At 35.7% G+C, this 27565-nt stretch overlaps 1 protein-coding gene across 1 annotated transcript in view; it reads left to right on the top strand.

Annotated features, from left to right (window-relative positions):
• Positions 1–27565, top strand: part of ROBO2 (roundabout guidance receptor 2) — a 372890-nt gene that overhangs the window by 226061 nt on the left and 119264 nt on the right. Inside the window, 4 exon segments of the mRNA XM_032220136.1 lie at positions 17710–17867; positions 22409–22529; positions 26943–26976; positions 26978–27079. Of these exon segments, the coding sequence (XP_032076027.1) occupies positions 17710–17867; positions 22409–22529; positions 26943–26976; positions 26978–27079 (415 nt within the window).

The following is a 27565-nucleotide window of genomic DNA, read 5'->3' as shown; positions in this document are numbered from 1 at the left end:
TTACATTGGCATTATTTATTTACTGTCTGACCATAGACATTATAAAAGAAATTAAGTCTTAACATCTTTCCCATGTGTTCAAGCTTTAATTATGTTTAAAATTAACTATATAAACCTCTTCAACTTTGTTCTTAGTCTGTTTTGATACAAATGGAAGAATTTATCATATGATCCAGAATTTTTTGAATATTTTGTGTAAGATCAATATGAATAATAATAATATGTCCAAGTACATTGGAGAATCTTAAAAATACTTACAATTTGTACATTTCAGAATTGAAGGCTCATATTTTAAGGAATATGATACAGGAAAAAAAAGACAGAAAAAAAGTACATTTCCAGGCTTTGCTCGAAGTTTTCAAACACCATCTCAAACCAGTAAGACACTCGGGAGGATCCAAAACATCAATTATTAATATTAATGAAGATGAAAAACCTTTTGATCTTGACATAGATAGTAAACTCCCCTGAGTGCAGCGAACTAATACACAACCTAATATAGAGACCCTTGCAGAACTGCTCTGTCAGGCTGTATCTACTGACAGTATCTAAGATAGAGAAAGTCAATTAGAATTCTCTAAAGCCTATCCCACAAATTTAACTAACGCAGCTATGGGATTGTTGATATATTTAGAACTACCTCAATCTCTACAACAACCCTAACCTCAGTACCTTACTAGAATAAAATATTTAATTCATATGGGTGTATATCTACACACACCGTCATTCCAATGATTATAAATATATGTGTATTCATCCAATGAACATCACAGAACACTATTTTTTTTCAATTTTACTATTTTCTAATACTGCTATATGAATTATTTTTCAATAACATTAATTTTGGTGTATTGTATTTCAGGTTTCTGTTGGTCTGTATTTTGAAACCTCACAAGTTATTTTCTGATGTATGAACACAGTAGTTTTTAATGGCATTTTTTTTTAAATGCAACATGTTCAATTTGGGAAATTTGGCTACTGTGACCTATAAGGTGCCCTAGTGTTTTATCTTTATCTAATATAGTTGGCATTTTGCTATCATTTGAAATATGGTGTACTTGTGCTTTGATTATGTTTGTTTGCACAGCTGAAGAAGATGCTGGTCTGAAAACCACATGGTGAAATCCGGTTCTGCCTTAGGCATAGAAGCCAATTGGGTGATGTTGGGCCAGTCATCTCAACCTAATCCACCTTAAAGGGTTGCCATTGTTGGAAAAATAGGTGGAGGAAGGAGTATTATGTATGTTAGGTGCTTTGAATTACTTATAAAGTAACAAAAGCTGGTTAAAATCTAACAAATCAATAAAAATTTTGCTGCCATGATTGTTCCTTCAGTAAATATTCTATTTTTTAGTCACTGCATGGTAAAATTTTGATTTGATTTTCTCTTAATATTGAACTGTGAAGAAATTAATATCTCTATATATTAATGCAGCTTCCTTTTACTAATCTCCCTTTGATTTTGTAGACTTTAGTACTTTTTCTTTATGAATTTCTACCACTAGTGATTTTGTAGACTTTAGTACTTTTTCTTTATGAATTTCTACCACTAGTGGTTCTTATGGTGCCTGATATAATCATTCAAAGCTATTTATCTTCTTCTATGTTTTGTGTAAGTGTAGTACTTTCCTTCTACCTTTCCTTCTGGCAAACTAGAACCCATTGATATCAATACTCACTGGAAAGTATGATTCCTGACATTAATTTTCTGTTTTCCTATCAAGTATTTCTAGTTCAGCTCATTTCAGCCAATTATGCCCAAGTGTTTATGGCTTTAATTATGCTCCCTGCATTTATATGGTTTCTTTTTCCTAGATTCATGTTATATAATTATAGTTTGTACTCTTTTAACTTCTCATGCAATCAGTCAGAGGGTTCATAGTCCTAATCTTTGTGTATTCCCGGTGCCAACCTTCTTAGGGCATATTTATAAATAATGGTAATCCATCTTTTCAACAACTTTTCCTTCTTTAAATGCCAAAATGTTTGTCCAACAAATTATGCATTTGTGTAGACTGAATTGCATTAATAATCCTCAATGAAGATAATGGATAGTGTTCAGTAGAGATTCATGTTCTACTTTTGATTTTTGTATTTATTTTTACTTTGCTTTGTGTTGTTATGAGTTATTCTGGAATGTTGGCCTTATGATTTGACTTTGCCAATTGAATCTTAGGTGTTTTTCACATATTCACTGGTACTTTCAAGTATTTTTGAATTATTTTACCAATACCAAAAATTGTAGGCATTTTCTGAAGTGAATCAAATTATATTTAATAATATATCACATTTCCAGTGAACTGGTTGTTAATGTATGGACTGCCCACCTCTGGTAAAAAGAATATGCTACTTGCTGATCATCTAATCACTAAGGGGTTTGTCAGTAAGTCTACCTTTAAGCACTTTCTTTGTAGATTTAAGAAATGTCATAGCATTGATATATTTTGATTTCAGTGAAGCATTTTACAAAGTCCTTGTGACATTTTGATCAGCAGGCTTATATAGATGGACAGTGGAATAAATAGCTGACTCAATTTCAGAATGGCCAGCAACAAATCTTCCTCAAAACAGATTGAGGAGTTCTGAAATCATACTTGAATCTTTCTATATTCTATCAATTATTTTTCAGCATTTTATCAGGATTTCTATTAATAGAAGAAATATTTATCAAATTTGGAAATTATACAAAATTGGGTTGATTAGCCAATACTTTAGAAAATAGAAAAGATTCAACAGTCTAAATAAATTAGTGAATGATCTAAAATTACATAATTAAAATTACTATAGATAATCGCTATATCACTAAGCAATAGGAAGCAAATTAAGTAATAATCATGTAAGTGTAGAAGGAGGATATTGGAAGTAGTGAATAGTAAAAAAGAATTCAATAGCAATTGAAAGTTAATATGAATTAAGGATGTGACTCTACTATGAAAAAGTCAAATGCTATTTTATTAACAACAGAAAGTTATTATAATTGTTTCCTGATTAACAAACAAATGAATTATATGCTACAGGTTTCTGTACATAATCTAAGCTTAAAATATCAAAAACAATAATTATAATAAGATAACATAACATTATTTTTGTTTTCTATTGTATAAGATGCAGGGATGTACCTTAGAGAGTACAGTATCAGGTTTAATTAATGTACCATAAACAGGATAATCAGAAAATGTGGAGAAACTTTTCTCCAGTTCTGTCTCTTTTTTTTTCTTCTGTCCTGATTCTGCAAGAACCAGAGTTTTTGCCTTTCTCATCAACATTTGTTAGTTTAGGGTATTACCTGGCAGGTTCTTGTCTGTTTGAATTCTAAAGTTTGGGAGTTCTTTAGCTTGTTTGTTTTCCAGGGAGGGTTCAGGAATGGGTATATCACACCTTGATTGGTCCAGCGATTGAGTCATAAATATTAAGCCACGGCTCTCTGACTCTCTTCCTCATTGGGCAATTTTAACACCGTCTGGTCCAAGACTCTTCAATCCTATTCCTGAATCCTTCTCAGAAACTAACTTTATATTGGATCTAAATTGTTGTTGCCTGAATTTGACTCTAAATTGTTGGACGCATATAGGATACATTAACATTACCACCTGGTCTGGGGCAGCGCTGCCTTGGCAGCCATTTCGGGGCCCTATATCAGCTGGGATCTCTGTGTAGCGGAGGTGGGAGGCTCTAATTGCCCATGCAGCTGCTTGCCTTGTCGGCGCTAGCTGTGTAGCGGAAAGCCTGGCTCGGCTTTCCGAGAGAGTGGAAAGCATCAAAGGAGTCGTGGTGGCAATTTTACGACCAGCCACATGCGTGGAGCTGCAAGATCAGCAGCTCCCGAATTTCATTCTGACAGACCGGCTGCCTGGAGCGATATCCCATGAATGAGAGGAGCTGGTGAGGTGGTGTCTTGAACAGGAAATTGCTCAGTAGAGTTGGTGAAGTGTGCAAAGGACTGTGAGTAAGCGGCGAGCGCGAAGGGCTCAAAATGGCAGACGCCAGGCCCAAAGATGCTGCCAGCACTTCGTCATCAAAGGGCCAAGGCTCAGGCAGTTCTTCCCCAGGCCCAGGACTCGAGCTAAGAAGGGCAAAGCCCCAGCTGCTTAGTGCCCATCCAGAGCAGCTGAAAAGGACAAGCAGCGGAGGCAAAAGGTCTTGGAAAAAAGGGTGGCTAGAGCAGAGAGGCAAAGGGAGGCTAGTGTTGTTTTAGTCCCAGCCCATCTCAGCTATATCCAGGTCACCAAGCAAGGGATCCATAGTATCTCTTTCCCCCTCCCTCACCTGCACATTCCAGGGCTTATCATAGAAGGGATGTTTATATCTCCCTTGTCTGGCAGATATATGCAGGAGGTGCCTGAGGATCCCTTTCATCTTCTAGAGATCAGGATTACATGAGAGGCATTCCAGAGCATATGTAGAGCGTCATTGCCCAGGCTATTTCCCAAGGCATCGCCTCAGGCTTCTGCCAGAGGGAAAATACCTCTGTTTCTCCAGGAATGAGAAGTGGGGTCTCATGAGACCGGAGATCCAACATCTCGACATCCAAGGCATCAAACTGGTTCCGGAGACAGAGCTAAGATTGGGATTCTACTCCAATATTTTCATAGTCCCAAAGAGCTCGGGGGGGGGGGCTGGAGGGCAATTCTAGATTTGAAGCTTCCTCAACATTTACCTTGTGTACCGTAGATTCAAGATGTTCTCCTTAAAATCCAATTCTAGCGAACATTAGGTGGGAGGGGGATCATCTAGTCTCAATAGATCTCACTGAGGCATACTTACACATAATGATTCTCTCAGACCACATGAAGTTCCTCAGATTTTCCCATGCAGAAATACATTACTAGTACTGAGCCCTACCGTTTGGTCTAGCATCAGCACCCAGGACCTTTACAAAGGTTGTTGGCAGTAGTGGCCAATGTTCCCTCTAATTTTTTTTCAGTGTGAGCAGAAAAGTATAGTGTTTGAGCGGCACATTTTCATGCCTGAGCACTTGAATTTTTTCACAGATATTACCTAAGACAATAATGAAATCAGTATGATTTGAAACTCAAAGTTATGTTTATTCAAGGTAACCCGCTAATTAAAGTGTTATATAATCTCAGTATCACTTAACAATGCTCATGCTTAGCAATCAAAATGTTGGCTCAGGAACTATGGCATTGAATGTGCGCAAGTCTTAAAGCTATCAGGTTACAAGAGCCTTGCACCTCTAACCCTTTAGAAAAAAAAAAACCTCAGAGGTGTTCAAACTTGACAGCTTTAGACTTGTGTGCTCTATTGTCTTTTGCTCACTTTTTCATTCTCTATTTTTAGTTGTTGCTCTAAGCTTAAAGTAGAACCCAAAGAAGAAGCAATTGTGATTTCCCATTGATGCAGTTCCCAGTTAGTTGATAACCTCAAGCTTCATTCCTTCCAATTCTCTGCTATGACTTTGCTCTTTGTGGGATAGCTCTTCCTCAGCTGGGCAAAATTTGCAGGTCAACATTTTTTTTTTGTAATAAATCATCGAGCATATTAATACCAATCTCTCTGTAACATAATTTCCTCGTGTTACCTTCCTAAGGAATCCCATACTGTAGCAGTGTTTCAAAACCCCTTGCCTTATGTTACAGTTAAACAGTCCTGTCTGAAGTTGGAGTATTAATCAGGAATCCTTGTATTCAACCAAATAACATCTAATGATGATTTCCTGTATTTTCTTGAAACCAGCCAACAACAATGTACAAATATGATCAAGTAAGGCTGCTTTTAGAAAATAGTTTGAATTGCTAAAGATCTGCAGGTTAGGGTACAAATTCCACAAAACACGAACAACCTCCTAAAGCCATTCATAATAAACACCAGCATCCCTTACAAAGTTGGAAGCTGGGTCTAATCATCAAGTAGAAACCTGTCAACCCTAAAAGTCCCAATATAGATCAAACAAACGGATGGCATCTTAAGATAATACTCTCACTCCTCCAGATTTTATACATTATTCCTAGAGGACCATCATCCATCTTGGATGGGGGTAAATATTTGATATGGACTGTAAGAGAATGTAAGACACTATGCTTAGATTGCCACATGCAACTTTAAATGTTACCCCCGCCACCTCCTCCGCCGCCGTGCTTTTGAGGAGCCATCAGGGCTTTTTTTCCTGCTCCCGCCCCTCCGCTGCCTTCCTACTGGCTCCCGTAGCCTCAAGGCTCCTCAAAGCCGCAGCGCCGGGAGCAAATCCGGCGGTGCTGTTAGAGGAAGGAAGGCAGCAAGCAGTTAGTCTGGTGGTGGCGGGGGCTTTGGGGCTTCACAATTACATCAGTCGCCCCGTGCTCATCAAAACAGGGCCAATTGGCCCAGCGCCTGCAAAGGACCTCCTCCCCAGCTTACGGAGCCTGTGGCAGTAGAAATCACTGCACGGGAGGTTGAAAAGTCCTGCGCGGTGTTTTCTCGCCATGTGCACGGCCGTGCAGCCATTCACCTTAGAAGGAACAGTGGTAGTGGCGCTTACCTCCAGGCTGTTCCAGTCCGAATCCAGTGCTACCCGGAAGACATCCTGGTTGAAGCAACATCATTGGCCCTTGCACAACAAGATTTGCATCTGATGCTCCAGGACATTGCAAGACCTCGGGTTCTCAGTGAATTTCCTGAAAAGTCATCTGAACCCCACCACACGGCTCCAACATCTGGGAGAAATTATAGACTCGAACTAGGAAAAGTCTTCCTGACTCCCGATCATCGGGACAGCCTTGAGCAGCTGATCCTACAAGCCTCGGTCAGTGCCAATTGTCCTACTCTCCAGTCTGTTAGGAAAATGATTTCCTGTACTCAGCACTGTGCCTTGGGCTCAACTTACATGCCAGACTCTGCAGTGGGCCCTGATTCCTCACCAGCAACAGGGACACCACTCGAGGCTCACCTCAGATGCTTCTTTCGCTGCATTGATGGCTGTCCCCAGCTCTGAACAAGGGATCCGAGTTCTGGGAACCATCATGTCTCACTTTTATGATGGATGCAAGTCTCTATGGCTTGGGGGCTTATTGGAATCGTGGCTGGTGCAGGGTGGTGGATGGAGTCAGACCTCTGTCACAACAGCAACTGGCTGGAACTCAAGGTAGCAATCTGACCCTCAGACACTTCAAGGATCACCTGCTGGGGAAGCACATACTCCTCCTGATGGACAATGTAGCCATCAAAGCTCATGTCAACTGTCAGGGAGGGACACACATGAGAGCATTGTGGGTCGAGGCACAGAAGCTAGGCATGTGGGCAGAACATCATCTGGCATCAATCGTGATGGAGCACATCTCGGGATTGGCAAATCACCAGGCTGATTGGCTCAGCAGGGCCACAATGAATCACGGCAAGTGGCAACTGCATCCCGGGCTATTCAAACAGATCTGTCAATATTTCGGGATGCCAGAGGTGGACCTCTTTGTGATACTGTTGAATGTCCAGCTACCACGGTTCTTCTTATGCTTCCCGACTCAAGGGGCAGAAGACACCAACGTTCTCCAGAGCCGCTGGCCCGGGGACTTCTATATGCTTTCCCTCCCCTCCCCTCCATTTCCATTACCCCGAGGAGGAAACTAGAGGCAGAAAGGGCCAGAGATCATCATGGTAGCTCCTCACTGGCCCAGAAGGGCCTGGTTTTGTGGATCTGGTTACCTTTCCATTTTGACCCCATGGAGGATTCCTCAGGAGAAGTCTCCCTGTGCCAGGGGGTCCTGGTCTATATAGAGTCTCAGGGTCCAGTTGACCTCCTGGCACTTGAGAGGCGTCTCTTGAGGGCTTGCCAACTTCTCCATAGAGTGATTTCAACCATATAAACCTCTAGGAGACTTCTACCACTTAAATATATAACGCAACATGGTTGCTGTTGTCAGGTGGTTGTAGTAAGGCTCCCATAGATCTACAGAAGCTTCTCACACTCAGGTCTTGAATTTCTACAGGACAATCTGGATAAGGGATTATCCCAAATACAGTCCATCGGAAGATAGCAGGTCTGGCCACAGTAGTAGCAGGTGAGAGTCACATGTCCCTAGCTCATCAACCTATCATTTGATGATTTGTAAAAGGGGCATCCAACCTCCATCCCCTAGTAGTTCATAGATATCCCACATGGGACCTTCCCACGGTTTTACAAGCACTCGTCGGAGAACAATTTGAACCATTCAGAATGATTACAGTTCCTATCATTCAGGATTGTGTTCTTGGTTGCTGTTACTTCAGCCAGACACATCTCAGAACTGGGGGCCCTGTCTTCGAGGGCAGATCTCTGCACATTCCATGATAATAGGGTACAGTGGTTAGAATGCTGTATTGCAGGCTACTTCTGATGTCGGCCAACTGCAATTTGTCAGTTTGAATCTCATTCAGGGTAGACTTGGCCTTCCATTCTTCTGAGGTCAGTAAAATGAGGATCCAGAATGTTGGGAGCAATATGCTGATTCTGTAAATCGCTTAGAGAGAGCGTAAAGCACTGTGAAGTGCTATATAAGTCTATTGCTATTGCTATTGCTATTCCGAAGTCATAGGCAGAGCCTTTAGCACCCTTTGAAATACCAGTAAGATAGGAGCTGTTCAAATCTTGGAGAAGCCTCACTCTAGAAGATAGTCTGCTAAGAAGAAAGCACACCATTAGACAGTATTTTTCATTAGTAGAAATTATCAGATAGAGGTTCTTCAAGTAATCCTTGTGATATAAAGGAAAAAAAAATCTGCTGAGTTTAATTTGTAAAAAACAACAACAGATGTTTAGGGAGAATAAAAGCCAATTGATTTTCTGAATTATGTACATAGACATATAATAAATATGTATTTTTCATAATGGAACACTTTATGGAGAAAACAAGGGTAAAAATGTTAATGAGCAAAATAGTGTTATAATTTATTTGCAGCAATTCTTTATTAGATCCTCTAATAAATGGGTGAAATCAATTTACCTTCGTTTACGGTTCACCAATGTGAGCGCGCTCGCATTCACCACCTCAGCACATGTGCAGGACCTTCCATGCATGCACAGAGTGTCAAAAACAGGGCATGATGATGTCCGAGTGGGTGGCCGGAGCCTCCCACCTCCAGTGCTACGGGTTTGCCCAAAATGGATAGAAAAAGCTGAATTACGCCACTGCTCTAATATATATGCAAAATGAGAAAATATAGAATATAAAGTTTCTGTATTGCTGGCCACATAGTAGCATAACTCATCATTGTTTGAATCTTCTAATTTACAACTAGTAATATAATGACTTTAATTTTTATGAAAGTACTGTTTTCTGTCAGAAAACCTTTAAACAAACATAGCCATGATTAGAATAAAAAAGATTTTAATCTTAGTTTGTGATTTGCCTGTTCTATCTTTCCTACCCAAATTTATGTATTGGATTGATATGGCTACTTTTCTTAATTGGAAGAATAACCAGGAATAAACAATATCATTATTTTTATAAATGCATTTTTAATTACAGATCTGCTTAATTATTGAGTACTATTTAAACTATTCTATGAGCCTTCTCACTATGGAAATTTATTTAGTTTTAGAAACACTTAAATGATGATAAAGCATTTTTTTCCATTCTACAATATATTATCATAATGAAGCTGTTGCCTCTCAGTATGCATTATACCAAGTCTTAAGTAACATTTTAATGAGCTCAACATTACCATAAACCCATGGATTAAACTAAATTGAATTTACTGGAAATGGAAAAGGTTCATTAAGAGTTAATTACATTGTTTAAGAAAGAATATTATTCATTTTATGAAGTCAGCTTGGCTAAGAGCCCATCAACATATCCATGGTTTCTACGAAGAAAAATAATATTCTATTCTATTAACATGACACAAGTATTTATTCATTATTATTCTCATTAAACATTATTGCTTATAACCATTATAAAATAATATAATAAATAAGTTACAGTGTAATTTGTTTCATAAAATAAAAATAGATCCTTTACAATCTAACTTTTAATAATAATGACTTCTGAATTTTTTCATATCTTTTTACCTGTATGACACAATACATCTGTGTTAATTATAGATGAAATAATATAATATAGTTAAGTGTGTGTGCTATGTTTCCCTAAAACCATTTGCAGGAATCCAAATTGTTTGTCTACTTAGTTTTTCAATTAATTACAGTTATGTATTTAGACAATGAATTGTTGATTATTCTGTTTTAAGTAGTTGGTTAACTTTCTACCTGTCTTAAATAAATGATTTTTTTTTAAAAAGAAAGTGCATCACTTGGTCTTTTTTATTTTGCTTGCTATTGCATAATGTAGCATATTTATTTATTACTTTTTAGTAGTGCATTGCTAAGTTTGATGGCCTCTTGACAGTTTATTAACACTTAAAACCAAATTACATTTTACACATAAAATTATTTGTTTCAGTTGAACAGTAACCAATCAAATATTGATAAAATAAAAATCATAAGCACTGAACATTGCACACTTTTATAATATAATTTTGGAAGACAGAGAAGATGTATAACAGTTGGTTATCATCCTAACCTAAATACCTCTCCTAAATAGAATATTTCCTGCAGTAGCAATCAGTCTTATTACGTTTGGGCAGTATTTGTTTTTTGTGTTTTATTCATTTAATAAAATGTGTGGCCTGTTTGTAATCCAGGTTTATCCCAAATATGCTCACACTATTTTAAGTATACCTCTAATTAGTAAGCTCAGTAGATTTGATTTAGTATTTCCAAAAAACATAATAGTACTTCAATTAAAAACAAGCTGCAAGAATAATGACCCACTAATGTGATGCACACTTGGGAAGCCTGTATCTAAGGTCATATGTCACCAGGCCCTAAAAGACTGCAGTCTTCTGGATTCAGTTGAGTTTTAATTGTATAATCAATGAAAATATAAAGTTATGTAAATAATCCTAGAAAGAGTTTTCGTACAACCCGGACTGGATCGCCTTTAATAGTGAAATATTAGTTTTTCTATGAGACTACTTTGAAAGAAAGATCAGTCTCACTGATTGCCTTTCAGAGAATTCTTTAACACTTAAATTAGTTAACAAAGAAATCCATATTATATTGAGCTAGAACTAATTTTCTTAATTTGGTTGATATATATTTCTATTTCTATATATTTATCTAGTTGAACATTGTTTATATAGTGCTTTAATTTTTTTTAATTTCTATATTGATGTGTGTACTTATACTATTAGTTTAATTTTATTCCTCATGCATCAAATAATCAAACATTTCTTGGCAAATTACCCTTCCTTCCTTCCGCATTGCAAAAATCCATTAGTTATATGGAAGATTAAATCCCATGAACAAAATTTCAAAATTATGTGCATTATTTCATAAATAATGTTGCTTATTTTATATTACAGAATAATATACTGTATGTGCATTGGATACTTGAAAAGCTATAATGAAATAGGAAAAATGTATATTTTTCTCATGCAAATACTAATACAGTTAATACTGGTAATACCCAACTTGGAGAACAGATTGCCTTGCTCTTCTCTAAAATGAAATGCAAAAAGTAAAAAAAAAAAAACTATAGGTGCTGAACGTGCAATTTTGAGACACATGTAGTAGTCATATTAAGAATCTTCAATATTCCATAAGATTTCTGCTTGTGTTCCTTTTTGAAATTAACTAAGGACATTTAAAGCCTATTTCATAATCATATAGCTACCGAAAAATTGCACAACTAAATTCAAGTTCAACAGCAAGGATATTTTCTCCTGTTTTGCTATTATGCTTGCTTGTATCCTTTGAACTTAGTTATCTTGGCTTTTAATTATACTTTTTCTTGTTATATTTATGTCCTTGACTTTATCAAAGATTCTGTATTTCAGGCTTTATTTTTTAAAAGATATATTCTTTCATCATCTTTCTCTTCATACTTTCTTTTTCTTTTTCTTTCTTTTTTCCTCCCCTTTGGACTATAAATTGGCCTCGTTTAAGTTGAATCCATTTTAATAGGCCAATCAATAGAACTTTTCACTTTTCCTATCCGATAGGGTCATGTAATATTAATGGTAACAACTGTCTGATTAATGTATTAAACTTTATGTAGAAATTATCTCAGAATGTTGAATATCTTCAGTTGAGATATATTGGGGTGATTTGTTTGTTTTGTTACTTATTTCTGTAAAACTGCTAGAGTCTTGTGGACTTGATCGATGTATAATTTTTTATTACTTTCTTTTTTGTGAAGAACATTTGATAATGAAATTTTCACATACTATGAATAACTATAAACTAGGTTTTTTCAATTATTGGGGTTTTTTAACAATGTATACATAAATAATAAACTAGTTTATTATTATTATATAGTTATAGAAATGTTTTTCAAAAATATGCATTAGTAATCATATGTAAACTATTAGTTTATAAAAATGTATAAAATACAATCTATTCAATATTTTCTAGTCAAATAAGATAAATATATCTAAGTGTTCATAACCTGTGTTTGATGTTCAAATCTTAATTTCCACTTTCTGTAATTAATGTACAGTATGATCAGTTAGCTGTCATTAAAAATGTGCCATTTTGAAAATGTGAAGTACATCTAAACTCAAAAACGGCATACAAATATAAATGCTACAGCAACTGACATGCAAAAATGTAACTATTTGAAAATATTTCATTCAGTTTTTAAACAAATATAGATGAGGTAACCTAGCTTGTGTGACAAATTAGATTTATAATTCTATAGTTGTAAACTGTCATAAACCAAAAATCATCTAAATATAGCCTTTAATCCAGTGATATGTGAAATATATTTCAGTTTTTTAAAGTAATGTATGTTCTAAAATAATTATGTCATGTCAAACACCAGGAAACAGTTTTGTTAATGAAAATTATAAAGCATATTGTTTCAATTTTTCCAAAAAATGTACTTTTTCCTTCTAATCTAAGTGTTTAGTCTGTAGTTTAGTGGGTTCCTGGGATGTCCATCATATTAAAAAATAGCAGACGAATAATTATTTGCAATCGTATAAATCTAAATTCAGTTTTGTAAAAAAGTGAGCGTTTCTATAATAAAAACAAAAATGAGGAGAATTAAGCCTTGAAGATATGGAACATTAATCTGTTTATTTAATAAGGAATATTAAAACAAGGTACAATAAAAATAATATAATTGTGAAAATGATACAGCAGACTGATCATATTATTTCATTACTTCTCTCTCATTCACATACTGTTTATTATGCCTTGCATATCAATGATCTTGCAATAACAAATGGGAACTATTGTTCCTAATTATACTTTTCACAGAGCTATTCAAATTTCAACCATTTTTTCATTATTTGAATCAAAATAATTTTACACACACCACATATATACATACATATACATATAGTTGTTAGGTGATGCTAATTTAACAAGATATGAGAATCATTGTGAGCTGAGTGATATACAATTTTAATAAATTAGTATTATGGTTGTTTTCACAATCAGTCAGATGTTTAGACTGGATGTGGCACGTTTGTCCACCTATCAAGTCCTTCTCAAGAATAGGCAGTTGTTTGATAATGTTAACGATGTTGTCGCATGATGTAAGCTGTTCCAAGTACAGCTGCCTTTTTCAATTGACTGGTGGTGATTTTGTAAAAAGTAGCTTTACTTAGAACAGTTTACTTGCTGTGAAGAATTGTTCTTGTAGGAAGCTTTATTTCTCAGAATTGTTTCGTTTCCATTTTATGCATCAAGACATAGAGTGTAAAGGAAGTGTTTGTATTAGAAACTAAATTAACCTTTGCTTTCCTTCTCTCTCTCACACAAACACATGCACATACATACTCATGTTTTGCCTCTCTTAGGATTTACTTGCATGTTCTGAAAATGTGAAAATGATAAGCCACATCCTGTACCTTTATCTGAGAGCCAAATGCGGCTCAACTCAATCTGTTTAATACATAATTCACGTTCATATACATTTTATCTTTGCATATACTACAAGGAAACAGGAATTGTGCAGTTCAAAATGTTAAAGCAGAATACATTTTATTAAGAGCTAAAGCAATAAATTAAATCCACTTCTGAACTGAGGATTTTCCCCCCTGAATTGTTCCAGACTGTTTATTTAGTAAGATGCTGGGTTTTATTGGTTTCTCGGAGGATTATTATTAATAAAAGGTAAATTTTAATGAAATGGTAACATTTCCACATAGCTAATCTATAAAAGATGAAATGCCCTATTTTTATAAGTTTATATTAAAGTCATTTTATATTCTGTTTTATCAGAAGAAAATTAGCTTGGAGACTTTGCATAAAAGGACAGTCGTGACAAGGTGGTTGTTTTCTCCCTGTGCATCCACTTCCCTGTGCATCCACTTCCCTGTGCATCCACTTCCAGCATCATAAACTTATACAGCAGATATGTGTCACTGAATAAAATTTGAACCTGCTTTTAATAAGCTACCTTTATTTTATCCTTTCTTTTCCAGAATCTTAATCTTTAAAAGGCTATTTATATTATTATGCTTTGTACAGTGCAGCACTCCAAATCAAGTATCTATTACAAATTACTGTCTAGTATCCACTTAAACATACACTGTGAAGGAAAACCAACATCTCTTTGGGCAGCTTTTTTCTTTTCTTAACTGTTCTTATTTTGGGGGGAATTTGTGTTTATGTCTTAAAAAATAAATATTATTCTCTACGTTGACATTCTTCATTTGTATGTTTGAAACTCAGCCCACTCTAGAGCTAAGTATTCTCAGGCCCATGTTTCTCTTCATGGGATTTTATTTGTAGTTCTCTGCTTTCATTGTTGACTTATTTTTCTGAATAGCAACTATAGCTTTTATTTATTCTTTTATGAGCTTTCACCATATGCATATCCCATAATAAAGTACATTTATTCTTTTAGATTTCTAATCATATTCCTTCCTTTTTTCCTGTTTCTTCTGTTCTTTGTGAATAAACAGTAAATTACTATCTTCCTTTGGAATTCGTCTCAATTTTGCCTATTACATAAAAGATCTTCTTGTACTAAGTCTTATTATAGAACTTTAAATTCTATCTTGTTTATTTTTCATAACATTTTTATGAACTAAGTATCTAGGGGTGGTCATCCATGCCACTGGCTCAAGAAAAGCACATGGTTAATATGCGGCTGCCTCTGGCCAAAGATCAGCAAACACCATTCTCAAATTTTTCAGCACAAAGGGGGGATACTATGTTCCTGTTGGCATTAAGCTCTTTCTGGCCAAGTCATTAGCACAGCTTCTTTACAGGACCTTGTTCAATCCAAATTTATTAGATCAATTCTCCAGATGCTGTGTTGTGTCTCAAATGCACTTCTGTGCCTGGAGACAGCATTGATAAAAGTCAAAGCAAGAATCTCTATAGCTTCTTTAAATCTTTGGCTAAAGCTTAATTTATTTCCGCAAGGCCTTGCTCCATTAATCCTTGATTAATGATCCTTGATCTTCATGGATCAAGGCTGTTGAGTTCAACCTTGCCAAACGAGGCTTCTCTCCAGCCTCACTACTTAAGTTGGAGTACGACCAAGCAAAACAAACATTGTGACAAAGGGTCAAGGACATCGAGAGGCAAGCAGATTTAGGGAAAGCTCCATTTTTTTGGCTCCAGGCTATATTACATACGTTGTAACTTCTGCCAGTTATCTTACCCAGTTGGAGAAGGCAAACTACTGGAAAGCATTTTCGCTTACATGGTGCCATGCACTTCCATCAGCCATCCTGCATGGCAAGTAGAAAAAGATACCATTGACTGAAAGATTCTGCTCTTGTGGCTCAGAAGAGGTGGAGACCATTGGACACATACTCCTTTGATGCTCTTATATAGAAATATTTAAAAAAACACATCCACCCAAAAATCGATAGGTATCCTGGTTGTTCTGTCACTGCTTATCTCTAGTGGTTGCTTAAGAACAAACAGACTGTGGTTAGAGTACAAGTGGCTAGATTCTGCACTGCAAAACTGGGGTTTCAGAAACAAATGATTAATTCACCATAGCTATTTTACACAACCAATGTAGCAAACTCTTTTGCATCTTTTGTTTGTATTTGTTCTGATCTTTGACTAATAAACTTGATTTGATTTGATTTATTTAATTATGAACTAATCATAATAATGATTGTATAGTGAATTGTTCAGTAGGCCAATTTCAGCTCTATCTAACAATATGTTTATTTTATTTATTATTACGTTTATTTGCTACCCATCTTGTTTAGAAGCAACTCTGGGAAGCATGTAGCTTTAAAATAATAAATATAAATATTTTAAAAATGGTAAAAAATGGAAATTACAAAGAAAAATAAAATTATAGTTAAAAGATGTGGAGAGAAGGAACAGGATGCAGGGGAGAAGTGGGATTGCCTCTTAATTAATTCATCAACTTCTCCAGTGTGATGCTCTCTCATTGGGACCCCAAGCAATCTGGTAGAGCTCCATCTTCGAGCCCTTACAGAAAGTCCAGAAGGATGGAGCCGATGTTACCTCAAGGGGTAAGATGTTCCAAAGGGCAGCTGCCATGGCAGAGAAGGCCCTTCTCCTATATCCCATCAGCCAGAATTCCTTGACTGACAGGACCCACAGCTTTGTCTGAGGTCCATATTTTAGATTCTTAAAAAAATTCCAACTATTTTTTCTCCTTTTCGTTTTACTTTCTAAACTGAAGGATGGAAACCAATAGCAATAGCAATAGCAGTTAGACTTATATACCGCTTCATAGGGCTTTCAGCCCTCTCTAAGCGGTTTACAGAGTCAGCATATTGCCCCCAACAACAATCTGGGTCCACATTTTACCCACCTCGGAAGGATGGAAGGCTGAGTAAACCCTGAGCCGGTGAGATTTGAACAGCCGAACTGCAGAACTGCAGTCAGCTGAAGTAGCCTGCACTGCTGCATTTAGCCACTGTGCCACCTCGGCTCACCACCAATAAAACCCCAGAGTTTACTTACGTTCTTCAGGAAACATGTTTTAGCCTTTGCAGTTTCCCCATAGGAATTAAAAGACAGACATATTTGTCAGTAGATTTTATAAGTCTTGCATTATTTCTTAATCTTTGCAGTCTCAATATTCTCTGCCCTTTGTGTATTCCTTGCTGCTTCTGCAATTCTCTCTTTTTTCTTCCCTTGAGGGCTCATAATTTTTTTTTTTTTTGTAAGCTCCTGAAAGGTCATCTATCAATGCAGAATAATTTATGATTTCTTGAATTTATAAATGGCAACAATTTATAATTGTTATTGGTAGTCAATTGGTATTTGTTTAACAAATTTATAACAGAATAACAGAGTTGGAAGATACCTTGGAGCTCTTCTTGTCCAACCCCTGCTCTGGCAAGAAACTCTATACCATTTCAGACAAATAGTTGTCCAATCTCTTCTTAAAAACCTCCAGCACTGGAGCACTCACAACTTATATATGACTTTTCTTCATCTGAACTCATCAGCAAATTTGTTTGTTTCACGATTTAAAAATGTTAGAATAAAAACTATGAAGGTTTGTCATCCCCAAAGTTTACACTAAACAGAGGTATGGTTGCAGATCAAAAACTCAGATATGTGTATATTGGATATGTTTAGTGATGTGTTTCTGTGAAAAATTAAATATATAGGTTGTATTCATAAGAAAGGATATCTGTAAAGTTGTAGTAGCTGATTATGGATGGTTTCAAATCATGCTTTTTAAAGGATCATCGACCTTTGGTGAAGTAATATCTGTGTTTATTTGTAGGATGTCATGTGTAATAAATATGGATTTCTCTCTTTCTGTATTTTTTCAGTATTACGAGATGATTTCCGTCAAAATCCTACAGATGTTGTTGTGGCAGCAGGTGAACCAGCTATCTTAGAGTGCCAACCTCCTCGAGGACATCCTGAACCCACTATCTACTGGAAAAAAGACAAAATCCGAATAGATGATAGAGAAGAGAGAATAAGTGTAAGTAGATCATACAATGCTAAATCTATATGAATTACTAAAGAACAAATCTAACTATGAATTTTAAAGACAACTGTTGAAATAAATGGCTTTTCATGCAATATACAAATGTATCATAAAGCAACTAGAAATTCTAAAATTTGCTTCATAAAATAAAAATAGCAAAGAATATGTATGCAAATTTATAGAAATAATTACTGCAATTACCACTATATAAACAGAATAGTAGGCTTGGTGAAGCAATATACCTTCATTCAGTAAGTTATTTGACTAGAAGTGATGTGTTTTCCTTCATTGAAATGAATAGACCTTTGATGGAACAAAGTACTGCATGAGAAAACTTGCTCTTAGTCTTTTCCCCAAGTTCATCCCAAATGTTTTTCACATTAGACAGCTTTGGGTTCCTATAGCATGCACCAAGGTAGCTCCAAGCTGGATAAGTGCAGCAGATACTGCAGGATTGCACACAGTACATGTTGGAAAACCATCCATATGCCAAAGTCTCCAATAAGTTGGCTTTAGGCATAGTGTGGGAGTCCTCTGCATCACTGATCAACTGGTAGTGCTATTAACACCCACTTACCTCTTGAAGGTTGACAGAATGTTCATAGATTGGAAGCAAATGACAGGTATGAAACATAGAGAAAACTCCAGGTTGTATGGCTGATATTTGGATGTTGCCCATTCTCAGCTCCTATCTATAAAAATTGTGAAGACAGTTGTGAAGACTGTTAACCCAGTCCTTTGATAAAGGAAAGACTTCTTGCTTCATTGTGCTTGCCATCTTTTATCTGCGCAGTGGCGCAGTGGTTAAATGCAGCACTGCAGGCTACTTCAGCTGACTGCAGTTCTGCAGTTCGGCTGTTCAAATCTCACCGGCTCAGGGTTGACTCAGCCTTCCATCCTTCCAAGGTGGGTAAAAGGAGGACCCAGATTGTTGTTGGGGGCAATATGCTGACTCTGTAAACCGCTTAGAGAGGGCTGAAAGCCCTATGAAGAGGTATATCTCTAACTGCTATTGCTATTGCTAATTGGGTTTTTGTTTGATTGTTATGAGCCACCCAGAGTGGTTGAGATTCAAGAAGCATATACTGTAAGTTTAAGAAATTATTGATATTTTGGTTGATTGCATTGTCAGCCAGATGCTTAGACTGAAATTCGCATTTTTATCCACCTATCGAGTCCTCCCCAAAGACCTAGGATAAGCAGATAGTGATGTTTTATGGTGTTAGAGCTATCATCACCGGTTGCTATTATTTTCATTGTTATCTATTTACAACTATGTCATGTCAAAGCTGCTAGTTCTTTAGCTGGTGTTGGCCTTCATATTCATTGTTCTACCGAAGAACGTAGGGTGACATAATGTATCAGCATAGCAAATGTGCAGAGCCAAGCAGTGTGGTCTTTTCTGAAAATTTTGTCAATGTACAGATTTTTCTAAGTGCTAAAAGTTTTTGGTATGACACCAAGTATGCCCATAATTACTGGGACCACCACAGTCAGTTTACGCTATAAATTTTCAGTTTCACTTTTCTCATCTTCATGTTTACTTTTTGTCTCTTATTCTGTCATTCCCCTGATAATGCCACATCAATTACTGTGTTTTTTGGAGTATAAGACGCACCTTTTCCCTCAAAAAAGAGGGTGGAAATCTGGGTGCATCTTATGCACTGAATACAGAATTCTATCCTACTGAAACCCACCCTTTTGCAAAAATGGACGTGCAGAGGGTTTGAGAGACTTGCAAAGTGCTCCTGGGGGCTGGGGAGAGCAAAAATGAGCAAAAAATGGGCCAGCCCCCAGGAGCACTCTACAAGCTTCCCAAAGCTCTGCACAATTTTTTTGGGGGGGTGAGGTACTTAAAAAAGAGAAGGTAGTTCAAACGTGGTTTCAGTATGGCCAATTACAGGCTAGGTGGAAAATAGATCAAAAAACTGGCTTTGTAAAGGCTGAGGATAATTTGTTTAAACAAATAAGAGATCAAAGCTTAATGCACATAAAGAGGATATATAATGTATTAATGCAGATGGATTCAGAAACGGAATTGGTTAAAGACTGTATGATAAAATGGGCTCAGAATATTGAGGAACCAATAATGCTGGACACATGGGAAAGAATATGGGTAAGAAATGTAAAATTTACACAAGCACAAAATCTGAGAGAAAATTTTTACAAGATGTTTTATAGATGGCATTTAGATCCCAAAAAGCTTGCTTCTATGTATCCGAATGTTCAACCTAAGTGCTGGAGATGTGGTTCTCTTGATGCTACATATTTTCATATATGGTGGACATGTCGTAATGTTAAGGCATTTTGGATAAAAATATGGTGGATCCTGCAAATATCTTTAAAAGAAGGATAAAATTCACCCCTCAGCTGTTTTTACTAGGTATATGTACTGACTTTACAGCGGTAGAGATCAATTTGGTTCTGCACCTAATAACGGCAGCAAGACTGTTGGTGACGCAATACTGGAAGAAGAAGGACCTGCCCACAATTCAAGAATGGACTTTGAAAGTTATAAACTTAGCCGAAATGGCAAAAATTTCAGCATATCTCAAAGAACATTCAAACGAGAGATAAACAAGACTGGAAAAAATGGATTGATTATACACAAAGTAAATATGGGTCTAAGAAACTCCAGTTAACCTATGCTTAAGATTAGTAATAATTTAATCTGTTTAAAATTTGGGTAACAGTAAGAAGCTGAGTTCAATGTAGAGATATTTTAGACTGTGTTTCTTAAAAACTTATACCGTGTATGGGCTCTGGGAAGTCGGGGGAGGGAAGGGAGGTGGGGTTTTAGGGGGAGGGGGGAGGGGAGAAATATAATATGTGGTAGAATTTAAGGTACATGATTGCACTTGTATACTGTGGCCTTCTAAAGTTAGTGTAAAAATAGAACAAACTGAATATATTGGAAGACAATAGAAGTACACAGAAAGGAGTTGAGTGAAAGAAGAAGGAGGGGTGGAGAGGGTGAGAGAGAGGAGGAGGAGAAGGGAGGGAGGGAATGGATTAAGAGAGGGAGTGACAGGGGGAGGGAAGTAGGAAGTAGAGGGGTATGTAAGAAGGTAGAATGAAAGTTGGAGGGGGTTGAAAGAGGGTGTATGGTGGGTCAAGGTGGTATATTGGGTTTGTATTGTAGGGGGTATTCTCTATATAAGTCAGGGTTGTGTTTATTATTCAAAGTTATATGCCTCGGTTATGCACAGTATACAGGTGATTGTATTGAATGAAATGGAAATAAAATATAATGTTCAAAAAAAAAAATTTTGGGGGGGGGAGGCAAAAAATGAGGCGTGCAGAGGGTTTGGGAGGCTTGCAGAGTGCAAAAACTTTTTTAAAAAAAATATCTTTTCAAAATCATGATGCACATATGGTATCCACATTTCTTTGTTTCCAACAACAGTTATTTCTAGTTTCAATGTTATTTGAAAGTCCCACAATGTTTTAACCTGATCATTTTCAACTATTTTTTCAACCATACATTCCTATCAATGATGATAATGATGATGGTTCATCATACAGTCAGCCAGATTCCAGACTCGATTTGGCATTTGTGTTTGCCTATTGAGTTCTTTCCAAGAACCAAAGATAAGCATATATAGAGTTTTATTGTTGCAGGATATTTCTCTCAATCTCTAGGATAAACCAGGGCAATCAATTGTATGTATGTATGTATGTATGTATGTATGTATGTATGTATGTATGTATGTATGTATGTGTATATGGACAGACAGACAGATGGACAGATAAATAAATGACAGTTTAGTTTAGTGATTAATGCTTTATTTCCAGACTGTGGAGTCTAGTCCCATTAAAGCTGGCTGGCTTTGATTTAGTCACTGTCAGCCCATGACATTGGGTTCAGGTAACAAGTCATTCCTATTGCAATCAATGCATCAATACCAGGTCAGATGTTCAGAATGGATTTGATGTTTTTGTTCACCTAATGAGTCTTTCCCAGGAATTTGGGATAGGCAGATATGGATGTTTGATATAAATTATTCCAAGTAAAGGTCCCTTTTGCAATTGACTGATGGTGAATTTGAATGATGTTCAAGTGGTGCTCCAGTTGATTTGGGATTGCACCTAACTAAGGCATATATTACTATTGGTACTACTACATTTTTCTTTCTTTTGCCACAGTTGTTCTATTTCTATTTGCAGGTCTTTGTAGTTTGTTGTTTTCTCCAGTTCTTTATCTTTTTTCTGCTGTCTCTAGGTACTGCCATGTCGACTATCCAGACTTTTTTTGTCTTTCTTATCAGTGATTTTTAAGCCTGGCAAGTTATGCAGCAGGTTTAAATTCTAAAGTCCTAGAGCACTTTTTAAATCATGTGTTCATTGTACAGTCAGCCAGATGTTTATACTGAATGTGGTACTTTTACCCACTTGTCATGATTATTGTTCCTTCAAATGCACAGTCTATATTTAAATGAAAGTAAAATTAAGCACCATTGCTATTCCTTTCTAGGTATCCCAGGGAAAATTTCACACTGCATAACAAGTTATCTTTTTATTTTTTTTTATAATAGATACGAAGTGGAAAGCTCATGATTTCAAATACAAGAAAAAGTGATGCTGGAATGTATACATGTGTCGGCACAAATATGGTGGGAGAACGGGATAGTGATCCTGCAGAACTTACTGTTTTTGGTAAAGAAATTCTAAAATACATTCATGTTTCTGTCAGCTGACCCAGTCAATGTTATTTGGAAGTTTTGTTAAATAACAAGTGTCCTGAAATTCCTTTTTTAAAATAGCTTTTTTCCTTTGCCATGACAGCAAGAGTTCTAGATTTATGGCTAGATTTATTAATAAATATGCCATTATTAAACTCTATATTTTGCTCTTATATTTTTCTCTTAGGTTACTTAGGTAATTCAAACATGTTACACTGGTGTTGAAACATAATAAAGATAATTATTACATCAATTACTTTGTGCAAACTATTTCCCACAATGTCTAATGATAAACATCTATGAATTTATTTTTAAAATATAAGAACACAGAAATTAAACATAAATGATATTTTCAATTGACTGCTTATATTGGTTCCTGTTAGAAAAGTATCAAATGAATTTGATAAAGTATTACCCCAGCTGACAGAAATTTCAAATTCTATTGTTTATTAATATTAGTTCTACTGTACTGTACTTTATTCCATTCCTTTCCATTCTATTCTATTCTTCCCATGATAGAAAAAAAATATTTGTAACACTACAGGAAACTGAATAAGATTATACTGTCTATACTAAATTTAAAAAACGTCTGTCTGAAATAACTAAGTGGTATGATCATTTTTCTTTAGGCAGTTTATATTGCTTTCAATTCCTTGTTTTAGAAAACTATTCCTAAAATAATCACCATTTTCTAAAAATAAAATTGAAAACAAAATTAAGGTTATCTGGATACAGAACAGATACAGAACAAAGCTACTCAATAAAATTTACTGGAAATGCATAGAAAATTCTAATGAATTAGAAGAAAGTGAAGCTGTTGCATCTGAAATGTATAAGTTATTTTCTTACATGCTGGCTTCTAGACATTTGCAGAATGTATTCCTTTGTTTTGGTTTTAAAATGTTTTCTACCAGTATCTAAAATTAATTCTAGCATATCACTTGGAACTGGTATCTAGGTCAACATACAAGGAATTATGCTTGAGGCATAGCCTCTGGTAAAAATGGGTAACAGAAAGTACCGTATATACTCGAGTATAGGCCGGCCCGAATATAAGCCGAGGCACCTAATTTTACCACAAAAAACTGGAAAAGTTATTGACTCGAGTATAAGCCTAGGGTGGGAAATGCAGCAGCTACCGGTAAATTTCAAAAATAAAAATAGATACCAATAATGTTTTGAATATTTATTTCAAAGAAAAACAGTAAACTAGCTCTGGGACATCGTTATGTGGCTGCTTGCCATAACAAGGAGGAGGTGGGACATCGTTGCAGAGCGGTAGGAGGGGGAGGAAGGGGAATCGTAAGACAGCCCTGCATTACATTAGAACGTGAGGAGGGGGGATGGTGCGGTGCGTGCTGCGCGGCAAACTGACACAGAGGAGGGGAAACTCACAGGGCGCCGGGCCATTCACGAGCGTCACCCAGCGGCATGGCCCCGCCCCTTTTCTCCTCCATTTCGGGCAAATTTTTCACTGACTTGAGTATAAGCCGAGGCGGCTTTTTTCAGCCCAAAAGTGGGCTGAAAAACTCAGCTTATACTTGAGTATATACGGTAAAACATTATCAGGAGCTCAGTGAATATACTGTATGCAGGAGGACCAAAATTACAATCATGTATGAAGAAGTTTTCATAAATAGGTTTGGCATACTTTAAATAATCATAGATAGTTATCTAACTGGGTAAATTAAAATATGTTGTTTTCATCCACATAGGCATCAGGAAGGGCATCTGGCCAGCTCCATCCAGCGTACCTCGACTCTACCCAAAATTAAGAGATAACAGTGTCATAAAAAGAGTTACTGATATAATCATTGCAAGTTAATATTGAAAGGAAATTGCATACATTTTCCTGCGTGTTAACAAGAAGCATTTCCATTCTCAGTTCTACTGACATAATTATTACTATAGTTGGTGTTTAGATTTAATCAACATAAACTCATTAAAATCAATGTTGTTGAGCAATTTTGTTGCTCAAAGGATGGCTAAATCTAGAGTCCAAACATGTTGTGTGTAGATATTCATAATATTTTGTAGTGTTTGCTTTAGAGATAAAAAGTTTTGAATTTTTCAGATTTTTTATAGCTTAAAGAAAATATGTGCATTTAACTACATATGTTGTCTTTCATTCAAAACATATAATTTATATCATATTTGCTTTTATTCACAAATAATATTATATTAAATTCTTTAACCTTAAGTTCTTAAACTTGCCATATTTTAAAAGGAATGATTGAGTACATGAAACATCTTCTGCCATATTTATCTCCTCAGCATGCAAGATATTGCCATATTTTACTCAAGTATATGCAATTAGATATTCTGATCTGTGATTTTGTACTATGTATATTTGTTTCTATATAACAACATTCACCCACAGCATCCACACATTCACCCAAAAGATTATTTCAGCTTTCAGCAGAAACTTTTTGTGTCCAAGGGAGTTTAGTGTAAGGAAGGCCTGGTTAGGTTTAGGGAGAAACTAACAAATAATAAATGCCCCATGTATCAGAGTGAAATTATATCATTCTGCATACTGGAACAAAACAAAGCATAAATAATAGATGACTTTAAGCTTCATTTGATATAAGATAAAAATCCATAGTCATTTGCTTAGATCCTGTTCATTAAACATTGACAGTTCAGTTTATTTGTAATTTGACTCTTTTCTTTTACTTAACTTACATGGGAAAGTATCAGCTATTCAAATTAATGAGAAAGAATTAAGTAATTAAATAAACAAAATAATAATGATTCTTCATCTTCAAAAGTGAAAAAATATTATTGGCTTAGCAATTTTTGACAAATGTATGTTGTATTCAATGCTGTACATACTGTATGTATTCTCTTGTGATTGTCAGGTGCCATTAATACCCTAAACTTTGGTATATAGGTACTCCTCAACTTATAACTAGTTGCTTAGTGACTGTATGAAGTTGCAGTAGATAGCCCCAAAGCTATTTATGAATCAGTCCCAAAGTTATGACCATTGCATGGCCCCACAATTGCTTGCCCTTATGACCAACTGCTGGGATGTTGCAGTGCCCCCACACATTTATCAACCATACCGGGAAGAGAAGAGATGAGGCTCTCATAAGACAAGCGATTATGTGGGCATTTCACTTAATGGCTATCAAGACTTCCAATCCTAATGGGCAGGCTCCGTTACAGTTGTAATCAAGGATGGCCTATATATGTTAATCAGTATCTGAGAAAAATTGATATGAAGCTTATTTATAACAAGCCAGAGTCCATATGACTGACAAAATGATCTCTTCTGATCTCTTTTATATGCATTACTTCTCTAAGGCTTGTATTATATGACATAGAAACATTTTGGGAGATAGTAAGATATAATTATTCATCTGTAATCTTAAAAAATGCTTTATTTAATATAGAATATACATCATTTTAATTTGCATGCTGAATCTTCTTGATAAAATTATTAATGTAATGATGCTACTCAATTTATGGACACATTTTATTTATTATTTATTTATTTATAAATAAAACTTTTCAGCCTTTTTTGAAATTAGCATTGCTGCAGTATGAAAAATGTATACTTTACTTTGGATATACCAGAGAATTTCGTCCTTTTATCCAACGAGGGACTAACATTGTAAAATATTGTGCATCTGATTTAAATCCAGTTGATTGTTGCCTATGCATGTACAATATATGCTTTTCAACACAAGTCCCTTCAGTTTTCTTGGCAAGATTTTCAGAAATGTTTTACATTGCCTACTTCTGAGAGTTGAGTGGCCAAAGTCATTCAGCTGGGTTCTTATCTAGGGCAGGACTAGAACTCACAGTTTTTTTGCCCAGTGCCTTTAACCATGACAGCAAACTAGCTACTAATATTATATAAAGAATGTTAATTGAATGACATTAGTCTAAACATTTTATTCATAAATTGAATAATGGAACAATCATGTTGTATGACTAGTATATAAGCACAAAAGAAACAATAATGTACATATTCTTGCCTAACAATAGACAAAATGTAGAAATGATGTACAAACACAATAAGTATTTGTGTGAAATATAAAGTCATTTATTTATTTATTTTGTACCTTGCCACAATTGGTTTGATTCTCAGTGGCTTACATGGTATGAAAAAAAAAAAAGGAAGGCATCCATGATACATATAAATACTCATTTATTTGCATATAAAACACAAATCTGGGAAATACTAAAAATAACAACTCATTAAAATTAAATAAAAACTTGGCCCAAGCAGGTTAAACATTAGACTTCATGACTGTTAATGAGAATAGGGAAATGTTTTAATAAATCACTAGGCAGTAAATTTATTCTGGGCTGGACTATTTTCAATATTGAAATGAAACATAGCCATCTTATTTAATGTGGAACTCTTGTTTTCAAGAACGGCCCACATTTCTCAGAAGACCAATCAACCAAGGTTTTGGAAGAAGATGTTGTTGAGTTTAGATGCCAGGTACAAGGCGATCCTCAGCCATCAGTTCGCTGGAAGAAAGATGACATCGATTTGCCAAGAGGAAGGTAAGAAAAATGCTCATTATTCATAGGGCTTTTAGGATTGCCATAATTATTCATAGGAAACATTATTAATCAGAAAAAAAGCATATTGGTTAAAAGGATTCTATTATTTATTTATTTCTATTATTAAGAACACATGTTCTTAAGGAAATACAGTTTCGTAATTAGAGATACTGACCCTTTAAGCAATAATTCTTCAGATCTAATTGCAGGCCCCAGAACACCAAGAAATTTCATCAATAAAATGTGATGGTAAAAATGATTGATTATAGAGTTAATGCAATGTTCACTTATGTTTATGACTTTAGGAGTGTAAATGAAAACACATGAGCCAGTTTGATGTAATGCTTAAGACACCAGGCAAGAAACCTATGGGAGTTGGAGTTCTGGTTCTACCTTAGGCACAAAGCCAGTTGAGTGGCGAGTCACTCTCTCTAGCCTAGGATGTTAATATCAAATCATTTCCAAAAAGCCAAGAAAACTACAAGG

The sequence above is a fragment of the Thamnophis elegans genome, chromosome 6 (assembly GCF_009769535.1).
Source record: "Thamnophis elegans isolate rThaEle1 chromosome 6, rThaEle1.pri, whole genome shotgun sequence".
NCBI lineage: Eukaryota > Metazoa > Chordata > Lepidosauria > Squamata > Colubridae > Thamnophis > Thamnophis elegans.
Note: the sequence above shows the minus strand (reverse complement) of the source record. Positions and strands in the feature narration are given on the sequence as shown.